General features: G+C 32.4%; 4 protein-coding genes across 9 annotated transcripts; 3 read left to right on the top strand and 1 right to left on the bottom strand.

Moving 5' to 3' along the window:
- The first annotated feature begins 2,373 nt into the window (after positions 1-2,373).
- LOC100806588 (ethylene-responsive transcription factor 1) lies at positions 2,374-3,264 on the top strand. The gene has a single exon (XM_003534424.5). The coding sequence runs from the start codon at positions 2,480-2,482 to the stop codon at positions 3,089-3,091; it is 612 nt and encodes a 203-aa protein (XP_003534472.1). The 5' UTR covers positions 2,374-2,479; the 3' UTR covers positions 3,092-3,264.
- A 1,153-nt stretch (positions 3,265-4,417) lies between these two features.
- On the bottom strand, positions 4,418-9,304 carry LOC100798435 (pentatricopeptide repeat-containing protein At4g19890). Of its 3 annotated transcripts, none has more exons than XM_006587713.3 (3): positions 6,947-9,304; positions 6,667-6,728; positions 4,418-6,191 (listed from the first exon to the last, which is right to left on the bottom strand). In XM_006587713.3, exon 1 carries the CDS (start codon positions 9,240-9,242, stop codon positions 7,161-7,163), a length of 2,082 nt encoding a protein of 693 aa, XP_006587776.1. In that variant the 5' UTR covers positions 9,243-9,304; the 3' UTR covers positions 4,418-6,191; positions 6,667-6,728; positions 6,947-7,160. The 3 variants fall into 3 exon arrangements, with proteins under 3 accessions (XP_006587776.1, XP_006587777.1, XP_003533559.1); XM_006587714.3 differs by having other exon boundaries at positions 4,418-6,106; XM_003533511.4 differs by having other exon boundaries at positions 4,418-6,728.
- A 2,075-nt stretch (positions 9,305-11,379) lies between these two features.
- LOC100806059 (ranBP2-type zinc finger protein At1g67325) lies at positions 11,380-16,577 on the top strand. 4 transcript variants are annotated; one of them, XM_006587712.3, is made up of 8 exons: positions 11,380-11,507; positions 11,616-11,697; positions 12,649-12,767; positions 13,447-13,648; positions 13,722-13,841; positions 15,648-15,700; positions 15,832-15,938; positions 16,355-16,577. In XM_006587712.3, the coding sequence occupies exons 1-8, from the start codon at positions 11,493-11,495 to the stop codon at positions 16,506-16,508; spliced, it is 852 nt and encodes a 283-aa protein (XP_006587775.2). In that variant the 5' UTR covers positions 11,380-11,492; the 3' UTR covers positions 16,509-16,577. The 4 variants fall into 4 exon arrangements, with proteins under 4 accessions (XP_006587775.2, XP_014617856.1, XP_006587774.1 ...); XM_006587711.3 differs by having other exon boundaries at positions 11,392-11,507; positions 11,616-11,661; XM_014762370.2 differs by lacking the exon at positions 15,648-15,700 and having other exon boundaries at positions 11,391-11,507.
- LOC100797912 (uncharacterized) lies at positions 16,577-19,389 on the top strand. The gene is made up of 3 exons (XM_014761738.1): positions 16,577-16,603; positions 17,956-17,988; positions 18,886-19,389. The coding sequence occupies exons 1-3, from the start codon at positions 16,577-16,579 to the stop codon at positions 19,387-19,389; spliced, it is 564 nt and encodes a 187-aa protein (XP_014617224.1).

Raw genomic sequence — 19,389 nt, 5'->3', positions numbered from 1 at the left:
GACATGCCACGGATCCTCTTGAAAGAGAGAGACACCTTTGGGAACGTGAACACAAGTGGTACATGACTATTATCCGCTCGTGTTGGGTTAAGTCTCTAACCCTTAGTTGACTGAGATAATACTCTTGAAAATATATAATGATATATCGTATTTTATTCAAATAAAACTCAGTATAATTAACGCCTAACTTATATGAATAAAATTTGATGGAGTTCTTTCCTCTCTTTTTTTTTTCTTGGGTCGTTGAGAGGTTGATGATCATCTTTGTTCTATACATCATCATGTATTATTTAAAAAGGATAAATTTTGTTGAGTGTTTATATATATATATATATAAAAGACAAACTTTAGGTAGTTCTACGAAAGTGGGCCGAAGTCTATCTGGTCACTTGCTAGAAGTTGTTATTCCCTTCATTTTTTTTATAATTCATTTATCAATATGATTACGTTTTTTTTATCACATATATACATTTTCTAAAATGTAACATATATTCTTAATGTATATTCAGTTATATGCGTGACGTATTGCGCCTGATAATAGCAACGTTCCATCAGTCAAAGTCAGAAAAAAAAAAAACTGACTTTCCATCACTCAACCCCATGGCTATTTAATATTTTAATTAACTTCTTTTATATATTATATTTAACAACTTAATCCTGCCCAGAAAATTTTCATTATATATGAGAGAGAATCTTGTTAAGTGGAATACAGACTACATCCTTTTTAACTTTAATATTTAAAAAAAGTTGACATATTTGATCCTTCTTTAATAAATAAATTTCATTACAGATTTTCTAATTCCAACGTATACATGATAGAGAACCAAAGCTAAAATATTTGTAAGAAGTAGTATTTGTTGCGTTAATTAAAAAGACAATAGTCATATAATGCATACTTTTATTAGTAGTTAAAATCATTTAATAGAAGATTAATAAATTTTGTTTTACCCTAAGAATTAAAGATAAGTATAAAAATTTTATAATACCTCACATGACGTCATTTTAATTAATTGAAATAGAGTCTCTTAGTTTAAACCGATCGAGTTTATGAATACATATTAGAAAAATCATATTATAAAATATTTTACTTCTCAATTTTGCTAATTAATATTTGTAATATATACAGATAGACAGGATAAAATAGAATTGAAGATAATATATTAATTAACAACGAGGCTATGGTGATCAGAGACAAGTGATGAAGGACAGCCTTTGAGAGAATTAGTTTGCTCCAAAGATAAAGGAATAAATGATATGTAAGGGAAACACGCTTAAATTATGCCAAATTTATCTTATGGTATAAACTAATAGGTAAAAAAATAAAAATAAGTATGTCAAAAAGGAAACCCTCTTTTTTCCCTACCATATTATTATTGTCGTTGGTTCTCCTAACATTCTCACCTATAAATTCTTAGGCCTCTAGCCAATCATGAACACCACATATACCTGATAGAAAACTATGCAGATAAGTATGGCCACTAATAATAGTGAAGAGTAAAATTAAGTATTGACATTAAATAAAGATCGGGAACCTAAAAAATTCTTAAATAAAAAAAGATTATTCTTAATTATACAATATTCCATCCATATGCTAGAAATATCATGACGGGAAAAGGACAATTTAAAAAAAAAAACTACATAACGAATATATGTGGCAGAATTGTCATATTTTAAAATCAAATCAAATATATTCATTCATTTGCTTTGGCAACAGTAGACGCTAAGCTCACCAGAAAACTAAAATAAGTAATAGATCTGTCAATCAGGTAATGGATACATCGAAATAGAGAAATACTAGCACAGACATGATGCAGTAAACTCATGCAATAGGTTTACTTTATGTGAATATTTACCTCTAAATGTGACTATAATTAATCATGATGAGATTCAACACTGGTGTTATATTTGAGTGAAATCTACTTTATTTTAATTAAAAAGCGAAATAAAATAGCATGCTGAAGGGCAATATATATAAACATAAAATCAGTTTAGTATAAAATTTTATCAGGTCTTTAAATAAAAGCTAAAGACAATTTTTCAAATATTTAAACCGGGAATAGGCTAACTTATAAATAGTTAAATACATGGTGGGTGCTCGGTTAGTTAGATGAGGTGTGACTCACAATACAATAAAAATAATTCAATATTTAAGGCCATAAACTTATTGTTAAAAGCTTATACAAATAGAGTTTGCAATTAGTAATATTTAAAGTGAACAAACAGGTGACGACAAATATTGACACTCCAAAATTCAAAGTTCAATAAGCAAGATGCCAAAATCCATGGAACTTTCAAAGAAGCAACCATTAAGAATATTATAAGCAAAGATCTGCACGTTGTGCCACAGTAGTCATCAGAAAAATACAATTATTTAAACAAATTCCGATGCTATATATGAAACATTGAACCATTTAGTTCATGGCACACACACTGGTGTTTCCACCAAATACAGTGAGCAAAGTTAGCTAAAAATTAAAACATGGCTTCCGCCACCGTGGATTCCGACTTTGAATTCTTGGAATCTGTTCAACAATACCTACTTGGACACGATTCCGTCAATCTCATGCCTGAAACCCAACAAACTGCATCTCATGATCCATTTTCAGACCCTAAATGTGATGGTGATTTGGAGAACATCATTGTTTTCCGAAGTGAGGATGCAACGGCTGTGGTGGCGCGTGATGTCCACGCGCCACCAACATGGAAGCATTACAGAGGGGTGAGACGTAGACCATGGGGAAAGTTTGCGGCCGAGATTAGGGATCCAAAGAAGAATGGAGCTAGGGTTTGGCTTGGGACTTATGATACTGAAGAGAAAGCAGCTTTGGCATATGATAAAGCCGCTTTCAAAATGCGTGGGCGAAAAGCTAAGCTGAATTTTCCTCACCTTATTGATTCCGATATGTTGTCGGAGGAGGTGATGGTGACAACTTCCAAGAGAAGTTTAGCGGAAAATTCTCCACCCTCATCACCGTCGTGGTCGTGTTCAGATGATAGCTTAGAATCACAAGGGGCAAAGAGGAGGAAGAGCCTGGCTGATCTACTGAATAAATTAGCCAAGAATAGAAGCCATGTCAAGGTGGAACGTTGAGTGGGCTTAATGAGCCTTCAACGATATTTGTAATCTAATATGATGTTCATAGAGTGTAATTTTGTTCACCATTATGCACTTGTTATGTTTGAATGAAATTGTTTGCATACACCATTGGTGAAGTTCAAGTTGTGATGAAATATCAATAAAACCAAGAAAAACAGTTTGATACATGTTCAACTTTTAACTTGCACTATGGATTTTGATTATTAGTTGTAAAATAAATAAAAAAATTATACCATAAACATGTGGGGGGGGGGGGGGGGGGAATTAATTTATTTGGTTGATTTTTACAACCTCATCCAAATTAAAAACGATAGATATATGCATTATGCAATACTTAATTTTTTTTGTTAACTCCACCCTCCGGTGGTTAAAAGGTTATCGTCAGCAAGTGATGAAACATAGATGAGAATGAGTGTACAAAAAGTAGAGGTTAATTTGGTAAAATATGGTATGCATTTGTTGGTGTTTAAAAGCTTAATTTGAGTTTATGTTTGAGTTAAAGAGAAGCAGAGGAAGAGGAAAGGTGGTAAAAACGAACAATTAAAGAGGGAAAAAGGAAAGGAATGCTTTGATTTTCCCTTTTTTGATCAAGTTGGTTTGATTCAATTAGTATGTAAAACTTTCTAAATTTAAACAAATTAATGTGTATAGATATGCACTCTTGTTCTTAAATCGAAGTATTTAGTAATTTGGGGCACCACAACCAACCCTACCTTTGCATCGCCGCCAGCTAATGAGGCCATGGGAAGCCTTGTCCTTCCCTGCGTACCTACTTTCATTCAATTTCTTTAATCATTACTTTTAACAATAGTACTGTTCCTTAATTATAAGGTTTTTGTTAACCGATGCTTTTAAGAGGGTTGGTTTTTCTTTTGGAAAGCGGGCCCAATTTCGCACTGAAACATTATGCAAAGCAGTAAATAGAGGATGCTTTCGTTGATTCTAACATTAAACAGTTAGCCCTTTATTAATTATTATTTTAAGGCTCTTTTAAAGGTTGTGGGGGGTAATTAATGTATTTGACATTTTAAGGGGTCATACTTATCCGGCTGGTTGTGTTGCAGTCGCGTCTTTTTTTCTTCTTCTTAATACAAGTTATTTCTATTATGCCATTAATAAATTTACATAGAGAATGAATTTTACCAACACAACCATTCAATTATAACTGTATATAACTAATTCATTAAAAAAAACTATATAATAACTAATTATCTTTGAATATATCGAAGTTAGTTTGTAAAAAATTTCTTCTGTATTTTGTCCCAATAAAATTATAATATCATTTTTTGGTCCCAAGCTAGGTGTCGATAAATTTAAACCTACGTAATATTTTTTTAATTTAAATATTAAAATACAAATTCTTGGGATTAAAAGCCACAATAAATTACAAGGAAAAAAAATAAAAAATGTATGAATTGAACCACCTCTCTCTCTCTCTACCTCCACCTCATAACAAACACAATAACTATCACAAAAGATCACATACACTTACACTCACGGATCCCACCCACACATCCAAATTCAAATCAAAACCCCCCCTTTTCCTCCACCGTCGCAAACCCACCCCCACCACAAAACAACAAGATCTGACCAAGAACAAGAATCAAGAACATGAACAGATTTGAATGACCAACAACGAGAATCAAGAACAAGAACAAATCTCGGAGAAGAAGTCGAGGAGGTAGATGAAGGAGGCAATGAGGGAGAAAATGTTGACGAGCTCCTCCTTCTCCTATTTGCACTTCTTGGCCTCGACCTTCTTGTCGTGACGTTGAGGAAGTTGGTGCTGCTGTTGGAAGTGCTACTTGGGGTGCGGTGGGGGCTTTCCGTCAAAGGAGTCGTCGTCGGAGGAGGCGGGGAAGGAGGCATCGTTGGTGTTGGCGAGGAAGAGGAAGGGTATGAGAAAGAAAAAGAAATAATAAAGCTGATGCGTGACTTACTTTTAGTGGACAATCATATGTCACGTACACTCAGAAAATAATACATTATAATTTTATAAGAAAGAAAAACAAATAAAAAAATTTATTAGGACAAAAACACTTTAATATATTTATATGAACAAAAAAACATATTTAACTTAAAAAATACTAATCATATTTCTAAGATATGGATACGATATACCTATTCAAGTCAGTCCAGTCATTGGAAATTTAAATAATTTGCCTGAGATTTCAAATTTAAACTTCATTATTTCTATGTGTGTACAGAACACATGATAATTTTTTGTAAAAAAAAACACACACACATGAGAAATAAAAACAATTAACTAATCTTAAGCATATTATTATTAAATTCAAGATTACTTATTCCAAATGTGAGTAGCAAAATAGGAAAGGCTCAGATTCCTATGTTAACGGAGATCTCACAAGATTACTGCCTATACTTATTTCATAAATAGGGTCGGGATGGATGATGGATCATAAATTCATAATACCATCTCATGCATTCCTGCAAATATATTTTTTGTTATAATATTTTATGCAAATTTTGTCTAATTTACATATCTTTAAAGTTAAGATAAAAATTTGTTTTATTAATATTTTGCGGTGTATAAGTCCATTATTAATGATAAAAAAAAATGAGAAATAATATGTTGCTCCTATGTTACAATAACCAACACGTTATGACACACCAGGATTATCAATTATTTATTCATTATTTGGAAAATACAATTTGAAGATTTCTAAAGGAAGATACAAATTCTCGCATGTTAGCATAAAAAGAAGTAAATAAAATAAATAAATAAAAGAATAGCAACCCTGAATGGAGGTTGCAGACACTGTAATAACAATGCTACAGAGTACAAACTGGGAGAAAAATACAGGGAAAAAAGCAGTGCTGATAAAATAGATATGATATATTATAATATACTTACTCTTCACATTTGACGTTACGAGAGATTGCGATATTGCCCGAAATCCACACTTGGTATGAAGAATTTCAGCAACATCATCCTTTGCATAAGCAAATCAGCTAGCACTTTCCTCAACAAATTTGCACGCTGTACACCTGCCAGCAGAAGATGGTATCTTGTCTTGAGACTCTTGACATTGGTACAACAACAGCATGTTACTGAGTTCTAATAAACTTCCACCTGTGGTCCAGTATCAGATTACCATTTATTGAACTGGCAACACCATATGAACAATCATGGCATGATATCTCTCTTCATTTGTTTTTCATCTGCTAGGAGATGCTTAGATTTTAATAGTTGTATATATTGCTGTAGACCAAAAATTTTCTTAGACATCAAATCAATTTCAATAGAGAATTGTTTCTGAATTTGCAAATCCGCAGTGGCTTTGAACGAAATATGATCTTCTTATTGATAGAAAGTGAGAGGCCATTGGGATAAAGGGTGAGTGACGCTATGCCATTTGAACAAGCCAAAAGAGAACGTCATTTCCCTATAATCCAATTGAGACAGCCATTTCCCTAAATACATATTGGATCCACAGGTGACAAGCCAACAAGATTTTCGACATTATCAAAGTTAACGGTCTCATGCAAGATGTAGGTAATTATAATAATCAAAATAATGATACGATAACCTTCCCATTACAGCTCACCTCAACCAGAGACGTCCTTGCTTTGACACATCTAAGTGATAGACAAACTCATCAAAGGAAACCTGAAACATGTAAAATATCATGGACAAACTTAACTTGACTGTTGCATCTGTTGTTCCACTTATACAAAAACAAGAAATAAGGGAAGGAAAACAGAAAAAACTTAATGAGAAACTACAACGGAATGATAAATCAAATAAGCATTAAAAATTTGAAATGAACTTCACGAGGATTTCAAACTTTCTAGAACTTCAATGGGAAGAGGCAAATGTAAGGCTACCTGATGAATTACAGAATCTGTGCCATTCATAACCCCAAATGTTGATCACATTAACATAGTAATCGAATGCAGAATTCAGTATCAAGATGCCAAAATCTCACATCATATCCAGCAAGTATATTTTTTACCCCAATACTTCGACAGCAAAATCCAACTGGTTACTGATCCAGATGTAACCAACCTTAGAAAGCATCAAATCACATCATAAATTTTGTTACTTACTGACTTTGATTGCTAAATGGTTTTCCTTGTATATTCTTGCAGACAAATCAGAAACAAGATCATACTTATTGCTTTCATAGCATGCAGTCATAAATGCCGCTATTGTTACACGATTGACATTAGGGTCCTTGTCTAGTAACTTATGAAAGAACAGCGCTGCCATACCTACTTTCCTCTCACTACATAGCTTCCTGACCAGGGTATTAACTGTCCGGACCCAGAGTTTCTTTTCCAGCCTTTCAAGAACAACCATAGCAGAGCAACCGTCATCTATCTTGCAATATTCATAAGCCAAAGTTACTCGAGTAACTTCACATGGAGTAAGGCCCTTTTCTATCATGGCATCATACAAACAACGAGCCTCATCTAATTTTGACTGTTTGCACAGCCCACTTATAAGAGCACCATAAGTAATAGAATCCGAAGCACAACCATGGTCACTCATCCTATGGAAAAACTTCAAAGCCAATCTCAAATTACCTTCTCTGCAATAACCACATATCATCGATGTATAAGTTTTGTTCGTAGGAACAAGTCCAAATCTCACAGCTTCCTCAAAAAACATCTCACTTTCTTTCATTCTTTTTTCCCTACAGAACACTGCAATCAATGTAGTGTATGAATGAATGTCAGGTTGAATACCACTCTTGACCATCTTATTGAACAACACCAACGCTTGCTTAATCTCCGCCTGTTTGCAATGTTCAGATATGAGAATAGTATAAGTAACTTTATCAGCGTCCAACCCATTACGAAACCCACTCTTAAGCACCTTGTAAGCCTCTTGCACCCTTCCCTTTTTACAAAGGCCATCGACAATGGCATTATAGGTACAAACATTGGGACTGAAACCTTCCTCATTCATCACATTCATCAACTCATATGCCCTTTCAAAATTCCCAGCTTTGCAGTGCCCATCAATGAGAGTCGTGTACGTGTTCGTGTTAGGGGCCAATCCCTGCTCCTTCATCCGGCTCAGCAGCATTTCAGCGCGGTTCATTTTCTCATCCCTGCAATACCCACTAATCATGGCAGTATACGTAAGCACATTCGGCTTATGATTTTCACTTCGAACAAGCTTAAGAAACAATCTAAACGCCTTCTCAGTCCACCCTTTCTTGCACAGACCATCAATCAAAGCCGTGTGAGTATACACATTCGGCTTCCACCCTCTCCCAACCATCTCCTCCAACATCTCAAAAGCCTGCTTCACGCTACCCCTCTTGCACAACCCCTCAATCATACACGTGAAGTTAATCAAATTAGGCCTCAACCCCATCTCACAAAACCTCCGAAAATACCACAATGCCCTCGTCACAAAACCCTTCTCACAGAACTCCCTCACTATCAAACTCAAAGTCGCATTATCAACCACAAACCCTCTCTCAATCATACCACCCAACCACCTATCCGACTCCAAAACATTACCCAATTTACAATAACCAACAACCATGACCCTGTAGCTGACACAATTCGGTTGCACCCCTCTCGCACACATTTCATCAAACAGATTCTCTGCATACTCAACCAACCCCATTTCAGTCACAATCTTAACGACCCAGTTCAGAGTTTTGGTACTGGGAGCCAACCCCTGGTTGTGCATTTCGATGACCATTTCAATAGCTTCTTTGACCCTCCCGATTTCGGCGAAACTCTTCACCATGCACTGCATGACTTCGTGGGCCTTCTCGAAATTTTTGTTTGAAATGAGAGATGCTGCGCACGCGATGTAGAGGCGCGTGAAGTGGCGGAACTTGGAGGAGGCAATGGCCCAGTTGAAGAAACTCAATGCCACCATTGAACCGGCGTCGGAGGCGAGGGAAGCGACGATGGTGACGGCTTGATCGTGAGTTAGGGAATTGGGGTCCACGTCGAGGTGGAGGGTTGGAGGGGAAAATCTCGCGTGGTTGTAGTGGTGGTGGTAAGAATCGTATACCAGTGAGCACACGCGTGTTACAGTGGACTGCACACAAGATGGTGATGTGATGTGGGTAAGCGTTTTTGTTCGAAGGATGAAGAGTGAGGTGAGCCTGTGTGGAGAGGCATGAGTTCTGAGAATGACAGAGGACAACATGAAAAGAGTGTTCACTGCAACTCTGCAAGCCAAGTGAAGTGTGGTGATTCAGGCCTCACTCCTTGTCTTTTAACTCATCTTAAAGAGAACATGTCAAAGTAAATTATTTCATAAACACTAGTGTTAATTTTAAAGTTATTATCAAACAAATTCAAATTCGAGTAGTTTGAATGAAAAAATATAATTATACACCAAAGATTATCTACAGGTTCTCTCAACAGACATTATTCTCACAAAATCAACATACACATTTTACTAATAACATAATTAAAAAATTAAAAAATATTAACTTTTGAAATATTCAATCAAAATATATAAAAAAAAATCCATGCACCACAAATGATCAAAAAGTTGCATGCAAGATAATAATTGCAAAAACAAAAAAATATATATATTAATATATGACAGGTTATCGTGAAATTGTGACCAAATTTAAAAAAAGTTTTCTTCAGAATTGCAATTTGCAACTGAAATTTTCTCTTTAATGTGATTTCTCACATTTAATTTTAAGTTCTGAGTTGTAATTTGTTTCTTTTTGACAAATTAAGAATGCATCTGGGGAGTGTATTTTCATTTTCTGTTTTTATGTTCTGTTTTCATTTTTTGAAAACTATTTTTATTTTTAAAAGATTAAAATTCTAAAAATATGTTTGGTTTGACTTTTTATTTTCTATTTTCATGAAATAAAAATACTGAAAATTTATTATATATTGACTTATTGTCTTTTTGTATTTTTATATTTGCTTAAAATTATATTTATTGTCACCGTAATTCTATTTTATCCGAGATGAGATTTCTATTCTCGACTGAAAATGATAATTTATTGTTAGTTAAAAATATTTTTATATCATAATTTAAATGATCTTTTTAAATTGAAAATAGAATAAATGTTTAAAAATATTTATTTATTATAAATTTTAATCCACTCTAAATAAATAAGAATGGTTATCTGGAACGCTGGAGTCTTTTCTTTTCAGTTATTTCTTATCTATTTTTATAAGAAATGTATAAAATAATTCATAGAGATTAGAGTATAATTGAGAAAAAAATAATTAATGTTATATTGGGATTCTGAAAACTATATATAAATAGAACCAAAGTTTTTCAAAATATCGGACAGTTAAAAAAAACCGAGGGAATATTATATAGATATAGATACGTCTACTGATACAACATATTGTGGAAAAGTAAAATTGTTTAACTTTTTTTTCCAATTTTTTTTATAAAATGAATTGAATCCAACTATCATATGTAACCAACGTAACAAAACTTTAATTTTAAAATAAGAAATGTTTTATACAAAAATATTTTAAATTAACATTTATTTTATATATATATATATATATATATTAATGTGCAATATTTTTATATTAAAATGGTCATGCACAAAAAAAAAAAAATTGATCATACATTTTTTTTTCACTTTATATTAATCACATGAATGTAAAATCACTCGTAACATTACATCATGATGATACGTTATAAAGATGACTCAAACTTTTAATCATTATACGGCTAAATTAGTTATTTCATTTTTTTTTCATTTTTTAATGTTAACAGATACTATCAGATATATAATTTGTAAGAACTTATTTAATAAAATTCCTAAATAACTACAATATTTAATATATTTAATTTTCATAATCATGACTTCATGAAAAAAAGTTACAATTAATATGGTTAATTAAATAAAAAAATATAAATAATGTCTTAAAATCACTTTTTATGCTTTAATATTTTTTTGTGCATACTTAATAATTAACTTACAATAAAATAATAAATATTGTCAATTAAGTTTCTAGTAAATTAAATTTTTTATATTTTAATTCTTAGCATTTCAAAATTTATTTAAAAACTTTTAATTTTTTATTAATTTTTTTTGAGTATTTTTAGTCTCTTATTTTTTTTTGTCCATTTTTAATCTCAAGGTTTAATCTTGAGTAACAAAGAAATGAGGAACTAAAAATGTTAAAAATATTTTAAAGGAAGAATTTGTTAAAAATATTTTAAATGACTAAAAATTGAGATCTAAAAAATTGGAGTTACTAAACACTTAATTAACCTTAATAAATAATATTAATTTCTCTTTACTTATAAGTAATACGTGTTCAATTTGCAATCAATTATCTAACTTTGGTTATAAATCCCTTATAGCGTGTTAAAATCGTACCGATAAAAAAAATGTCTTCGTCTCACTCGTGACTCGTCTCTGTCCCCTCTCTGACAATTTCCGAGTCCTTCTCTTTTCCGATGGCTTCTACAAAGGTGGGTTTGCTTCAATCTCCATGCAATGTTCCATATTTATCTCATTCGTACTAAAGTTTCGTTTTTTCTTTGTATTACTGTGTGGGTTTCGTGTACCCTTGCTATCAGGTCAACAATCGAGGTTCCCCTGGATCAAAAAGGTTTCGAAACGACGGTACATATATGATCTTTATGGTGCCTAATACTGCAAGTAGCTTCTTTTCCTTTCCCCGTGTCTTGTTTTATTATCTGGGCTTGCAACAATGTTTTTTTTTTTTTTTTGCTGCATGAAGAGGAATTAGCACTATGCTTTTGTATTCTGGACTGTGTGAATTCAAATTTATGAGGTGAAATTTGTTTTTGGTTAGGCACAAAATGTGGTGTAATCAAAGGAGAGAATTTGTGCTTTCATACTCAGTGGTAGTGTATAAGTTGATTTTAACTTAGATAAAAGTTTAATTCATTTTATCTTTTTATTTTAAGTACTTAGTACTCACTGAGAGGTTATATTCTTCTTCTATGAAACTTGCTGAAAAGTTTATACAAATAGGACCACAGAGTAGTGTCTCAGAAAAAGGTGTGCTGCTTATGATGTCATTCATTTAGAAGTTGAACCTGGTTTTGTAGTCAAGGGGAAAACCTGAGAGGGCCTGTTTTATTGATTGGGAGAAGCTGTTTTATATTTGAAAGTGAATTTTGTTTGCCAAGAGAAGTTTTCTTGATGAGAGAGGTCGAGAAAAGGGGAAAGAAAACATTCTCTTCCAAAATAAATGTAAAGGGGAAAATATTTGCACTTAAAGGGCTTGTAATTTGATAGGAAATTTGATTTGACAGTGATTAAAGAGTGCGATGACAATTACAATTGTAAACTACTTTGCTTGATTTTCTTTTGGTTTTAACCATGAAATCCATGTTCATTTTCATTGCTCCATGTACTAATTAAATTGTTGCTGCCATGGAGCGGAGAGTAAGAGAGACCTTCTTTTTAGCTTATCTGAAAAGCATTAATACTGTCCCTTTTGATGACCCTTATTTTCTGTAGGAGATGACCTCATGCATGGACCTAGTGAAAGTTTACCTATTTACGTTAATTCAATGCTCCTGGCATATGAATGTTCAAATGTTTATAACACTTAGATTGTTCTTTTTTTATTGGAATCAGCTTCGCGTAAAGATGGAGATTGGACCTGTCCTAATTGTGGGAACTTAAACTTTTCTTTTAGAACTGTTTGCAACCAGGGACACTGTGGTGCCCCAAGACCATCCCTAACTATAACTCCAGTAAGTGCATGCTTGTTTTGGATTGTCATTTCATATCTTGGTGAATGAATAATTTTATTTGAAAAGGTATGCAATGGACAAACTCCTGAACTGGATGTGTACAAATAGATGACCTATCGTTCCAAAACAATAAAAACTTCGTACCCCATTGCCCAGAGGCTCTTCGCTATGCGAAGGTATGGGGGAGGGATATTGTACGCAGCCTTACCCTTGCATATGCAAAGAGGCTAAACAATAGAAGAGAAAAAACTTTCAAGGAAACCACAGTGGACTCTATTTCATATCATGTTTTTTGTTTTCTTCTCAGTTTTGGAATTTTGTTTGTAGAAGCAAATATATTTATCTCTTTTTCTAGTAACTTTATTACTTGAATAGTGAAAGATCCAAATCTCCTGTAAATATTTGATACTTCATGTTATAGTTTCTGGGTGAAAAATTTGTGGAATGGGTATCTATAAATATAAATTAATTTATCCCAGTATATGATGTTAAGCTTGAATAATTAAAATTAATTTATCCCAGTATATAAATTAATTATGAATATAGATTTTTCTTAGCATATAATTCTTGGTTAAAATTAGCTCTAAGTGACAACAATGAATTAAAAATTTGTATAATTGTTGTTTTATGCTTGGTAACTTTTAATTTTGACAAGTGTTTGATTGATTGGGATCTGCAGCCAGCCCCCATTATAAGCCCATATAGAAACAGTCATCCCTTCTACCATGGTGGTTTTGGCATTCCTCCTCCATCATATGGAATACCAAGTCAGTTTGGATCCCCAATACCTCATCCTGGCCTACAGTATGATTATGGTTTGTATGCTAGGGCTCGTGCACCATACAGTCCATTGCCCATGTTCCCACCTGCAAGCTTTGGAGGTATTCTTCTAGTAACTGTATCGGTGTTTCTTTAGTTGTGCACCTATAATTATTTAAGTTACCATTGAATCAGGTATTAATTATGGCCCAAGGCCCAGAATTGATGGCTATGGATATGGCTTTCAAAGTCCTCCTCCTCCATGGGCTGAAGGATTAGTAGCTGATAATTTTGCATCTCGAAAACGCAGAGGAGGTATTTTCAGGATCTATTACCTCTTGATTTATCTGTATATCATGGTATCTTTGGTATATTTGTTTGTTTCTTGTTTTCATATATTAATTCACCTTAAGAATTTTCTTGCTCTTCGACTAGTTGTCCTTTGCAAAAGGTTAGCTTAATAGTTTTTTAAAATATTGAACTTGGCTTAGTAGTTATACCAATGTGTTGTGGGAAAGAAAAAAAAAATACTTATAAATAAGTGTTGTTTTTGAAGAACTTCAGTTTAAGAAGCAAAGCTTGTTCCACAAGGAAAAGAAGCAAGTTTCGATGTAAATGCTCACTTCTCACCATATTATATAAAGATATATTGAAAATATGAAGTATTAACATAAAAGACTTTAGAAATCTATTGGAGTGTGAAATGTAATAATTACCTGTTGTTTTTTCAACTACTACCCGCTAGCCTTTGTAGTTCATAGCTGGTATTTTAGAGTTTGACTTTATGGTTCATAATAAAATTACAAAACTAAGGCTCTAACATCTGTCATCAAGATCCATCTTCAACATCATTGTTAACTTATTATCAAGTGTATCAATTTTATCACAAGTAGTAAAGATTAAAATGGAAGTCTAAGTGTCGAATTCATGTGAACTTTGGTTGTACTTAAGTGATGCAAACCCAATTATTAAGTAATGAAAAGAAGTAGAAAAAGATAAAGATAAAGAATTGGAAGTGTGAAATTTGGAGTAAGATAAAGAAAAAGATAACAAGAAAATAAATAATAACTTAAATGCAAAAAGTGAAATCAGAATGTGATAATGTTGGGGCCTAATATGCCAAAACTACTTATAATGTAATGTAAAAGATTTTCTCTACTTAATGAAATCCCTGTTTCCACCCGCATCTACTAAATTACCCTATCTTTGGTTTCTCACATGGAGGGCCTAGTTATTTATCCTTTCCCCCCAAATTTCTTTGTAGAGACAAAAGTAACAAACCGCATTAAGATAAGAGATGCAAGAATTCTTTAGGGCAAAACAAATATCAATTTATTTCTAGTAATGAATTTATTTAGATACCCTTCCCCAGTTCTTTAAAAAATAATCATTTTTCAATGCATTATCCTTTAAACATTATATGGGTGATCAGACCATAATAACAGAAAAGTACAACGAAGAATAATAGAAATAGAATTGCATTAAATAGATAATAGGGAAGAATTACATTACAAGAGTTTGGCCTCTAGGCTCCCAACAAAAGGGATTTAGCCTCTCATACCCATGAGAGGTTTTACACTTATGGGGCTCATGGAAGAAGGGGTTGGATGACTAATAGCAAGAAAATGGGGAATGGCTAAGGAAGAGGTTTCCTCTAAGGGATAGGCTCAGACTTTGTATAGCTGAGACTTGGTGTCTCTTTTCCTTTTGCTTCCTACTCCTTTTATAGGCCTAAGGTAGCTTACTTTTCACGCTGACCTCGTGCTTAGCGCGGACTTTCACGCTAAATGCGAATCTGGGCTTCCTTGTGGGCCTTCTCGCGCTAAGCCTATGTTGCGTGCTGAGTGAGACTGCACGCTAAGCTTGAACTCGCCCGCTAAGCGAGAGTATGCGCTAAGTTTGGATTGCGCGCTGAGTGAGCTGTCCAATCCTTATTCAATGCTTTTTCTTTCAGATTTTCTTTAATTTCTTCTAAAGTGCTTGAAATCTTCTTTTTTTTGTTTATTTCTGCTAATAAAAAATTGCAAAGATGTTAATTTCTTCGTTATTTCATTAAAATCGATAATAATGTGAAGAAATTATTATCATTATTAGTCAAAATTGACTATCAAATTAGCTCAGATTTTGCAGTTATCAATCATCTGACACACTCAGGCAACAGACAAAATCAAAGTGTATGTGTTATATTCTGCATTTATATGAACCTTTGCAGTAGAATCATTAACATTGCATCTTAATTGTCTTAATACATTAAGCAAGAAAAAAGAAATATAAAAAAATGAACCATGTTGCATTGTTTGTGCAGGGCCTGATGGTTTGTCTGAAGGGGACTGGATTTGTCCAAGGTGTGACAATGTTAATTTTGCCTTTAGAACCACTTGCAACATCAAACATTGTGGAGCCGTCAAACCTGTAAGTGTTTCATCTTTGTTTTGCAATGCTCTAATGATTGCCTTTTTACATGAATCATGAATGAATATTGCACCTAAAGATAAAATGAATTATAAGAGGGAGAGTCTTTAGAAAATAATCTTTAAATAATTACAAAATGAGAAAAATATGCGAATGTTGCTTTTTTTAAAAAAGTAAAAATATGTGATATTCTAAACTAATCAGACTTAGCTCAATGTTTTACCTTTCAAGTTTTACCTGTTAGTTTGGATGATTTTTCTACTTAGCAACTTAACTTTTTATCATGTTATAGTGTGTACCTTATGTTGCTTTTATCCCTTCTTTTAATAGATTTTTGTTAGGGTGAGGGTATTTTCTTTCCTTGTTTTCAATGTAACATTATTTACTGATTTTTACTTTTCCTTGTTTTATTGAAGAGCTCAAACAAACCAAATACAGCAGTTATCCCTGAAGGTAGTTGGACTTGTGAAAAATGCGGTAACCTCAACTATCCCTTTCGAAATGTATGCAACCGCAAAGACTGTAGAAATGAGAAAACAGTTTCTGCCTAGTGACATCTCTATATTGTAAATAGAGGCTTCATTGCATTTGTCTCCTTTTGTAAAGGAAAGTTACTCTTAAATGATAATTTTTCTATAATGATAGCCGGGACTTTTAAGGGAAAGGTTTTCCTACATATAATTTTGCCTTGATTATTGATGATAATTCTTTTTCGGAATTTAATGTCAATTTATATTGAACGACTACCAAAAGTGGTGGCATCTAATATTTTGAGGCATGTCATTGTTCATATTAAATGGTAAATAATAGTTCAGTTTAAACAAACTTATTTGTTAAAAAAACACTTATTTTAATAAAATAAATAACTTTATGTTTTTTAATGTTTTTGTCTAAACTAATTTTGCTTAAGAAAAATAGCTTTCACCAATGTTGTTATCACTAATGTGACCCATCACCATCCTCAGTCACTTTTGTCAGCACACACGATAATGATAATAGTAATAATGTGATAATATTAGTGGCAACAACAATGATAGTCTTATAAAAGGAGTTTATAATTTCTTACTAATATTTGTAGTTTTAATCTAAGATTAATTATTATTTATTCTCATATTCTTACGTATCACAGTAATATATATATATATATAGATAAAATAGAGAGGGACGAGCCACAAAGATTGATTCTAAACTTTGAATCCAGAGTGTGAATGAAGATAGATTAATATAAGCTGCCTTTATTCAAACAAGTTATATTCTACTTTGAGTATAGTCGCAAGCTATTCCAGGCCAAGAATCAGATAAATAAATAGTTAAACATTGGATATTATATTAGTATTTGTAGTGTACAGAGAAAGTCATCCTTTTCTTTAACGGCAAAGTTAGAGATATCATTAACCCACTTCCCTATCACCTCCTACCTTGTGTTCAAAATCTTTGTTGAATTGCAGCTTTTGTGTTCAAGTGTTGACGAAAAAAAATTATTGCGAATTTCCGATGAGCTTCATGGGAGGAAAAGGTTGTTAATTTTCTTTCCTTTCATAATTCTCATCAATTTTTCACATGCTAATACCACATTTTGATTTTGCACCTCAGGGCTATCAACGATCAAGTTATTGAACTTGGTAGTGAATACATTGTATAACCAATTTGTTGATGGATTCAAAGTTGGAATTCTTGATACCTTCAAGTAACTATGTAATTCAATTCCAATGAAAATGTTATCTTGTCTACCGTTATTGCCTTGGAATGATAAGTAATTAAATGAAGACAATGAAAATGAAAGTTTCATAGGATGGTAATGATTAAGACTCTTATGATTTGGATATAGATTTTTATTTATAGTCTCGATTAATCTTTTAGGTGAAACGTAATCATATTTTATAATTAACACAATATAAGTCATACTTGGCATCATTTGTTAATCTTCTTGTCGACTCTCAAAATTAACGGTGGTTTATATTTATCACTCATACTTGCTAATAAATTTAATGCTGCACTATCAACATGGCCTTGCAAGCATTATATTGCACCATCATACAAGGATGTAAAGGTTAATTATCCTCTAGGATGACATGTAGTACTTCCTTTGCATGCATCATATTTATAATAACTTAAGGCATATAGTTTAATTTCCATTCACTAACATAATAGTATTAAATTCTCTGATAGCAAGACTAAATCCAATAATTAACTACCATTTTGAACTTTGAAGGGTTTGATATTAATTCGGTCCAAAAGATGTTTAAGACTTCACCTTAGTTTCTAAAATATAAAAAGTTTGGTAAAATGAATTATTCTTATTTTTTTATTTAGTTTAATTTTTTATTTCTTAAAAAATTTAATTTGATCTTTTATCTTATTTTTTCTTGTTTAATTTAGTCCTTTATCTTAAAAAAATTATTTTGATTATTTATCTTTTTTTTAATTTAATTTTTTGATCCATTTAAGATTAATGCAATAATCATTTAAGATTTTTTTTGTTAAAAATAAAGTGGAGGGAGATAGGAGAAAAGTGAACCAAAAAAGTTCATTTTTAAATGATTAATGATATTAATCTTAAATAGATTGAAGGATCAAACTGAAAAAAAAATAAGATAAAAGATTAAACTTAACAAAAAATAAGATAAAAAATTAAATAAAATTTTTAAAAAGTTAAATAACTAAACTGAACAAAAAATGAAATAAATAATCAAATTGAACTTTTAAAAAAATAAATAATGACACTAAATAAATAAAAACTAAATAGATCATTTAGCTCTAAAAAATTAGATGACATTGATATATCCTTGTGTCAAAGTTATAACACCACACGTTTATGGATAGGTTTTTCATCTTCCATCTCTAACTTCCTTGGGGAAAACACTTTATACCTTATCATGTTTTTCATTCAAACTTTTGCATTAAACTATAAAAGATTTTCAGCTCTACTCAAACTTTCATTTTCCAGGACTTGTTCGAACAATGGAAAGAAACTAATAAGGAAGACCAAAAGATGTTCACTGAATTCATTAATGAGAACGTGAATCTGAACAAAGCAGATGAATCTATGTTAACCACTGCAATAGTGGCACCACCAGCAGCCATGATGGATAAGAAAGCAGGACAAGTAGTGCCTCAACTTGCACTTATGAATGCCATACCTGATGTTGTGTTTGTGCCCTCAGCTACACTTTTGGCTCTCATTGCTATTAAGATCATAAAATTAACCTTCATTGGAAATACAACATCTAAGGACACAAAGACACATGTGCAACCTACACCTGAACAAAAACTTCCAACCACAATTGCATTTGAAAAAGAACCTCAAATTGCAACTAAACAAGAACCTCATACTACAACTACAATTGAAGAACCTCAAATTGCAACTGAACAAGAACCTCTAAACTACAACTGCACCTTCACATATACCTCGATACATCCACAAGGACAACACCTTTTGCCCCTTATGTAA

The sequence above is a fragment of the Glycine max genome, chromosome 9, assembly GCF_000004515.6.
Source record: "Glycine max cultivar Williams 82 chromosome 9, Glycine_max_v4.0, whole genome shotgun sequence".
Classification (NCBI taxonomy): domain Eukaryota; kingdom Viridiplantae; phylum Streptophyta; class Magnoliopsida; order Fabales; family Fabaceae; genus Glycine; species Glycine max.
This window is presented reverse-complemented; position numbering and strand designations above follow the sequence as displayed.

Coding starts and splice junctions, on each gene's coding strand:
- LOC100797912 (XM_014761738.1), top strand. CDS start 16,577: ATGATAGCCGGGACTTTTAAGGGAAAG. Junction 16,604..17,955: donor CCGGGACTTTTAAGGGAAAG/GTTTTCCTACAT, acceptor TGGCCTTGCAAG/CATTATATTGCACCATCATA. Junction 17,989..18,885: donor CATCATACAAGGATGTAAAG/GTTAATTATCCT, acceptor TTCATTTTCCAG/GACTTGTTCGAACAATGGAA.
- LOC100798435 (XM_003533511.4), bottom strand. CDS start 9,242: ATGTTGTCCTCTGTCATTCTCAGAACTCATGCCTCTCCACACAGGCTC.
- LOC100806059 (XM_006587712.3), top strand. Junction 11,698..12,648: donor TATGGTGCCTAATACTGCAA/GTAGCTTCTTTT, acceptor TATTGGAATCAG/CTTCGCGTAAAGATGGAGAT. Junction 13,649..13,721: donor CCCACCTGCAAGCTTTGGAG/GTATTCTTCTAG, acceptor CCATTGAATCAG/GTATTAATTATGGCCCAAGG.
- LOC100806588 (XM_003534424.5), top strand. CDS start 2,480: ATGGCTTCCGCCACCGTGGATTCCGACTTTGAATTCTTGGAATCTGTT.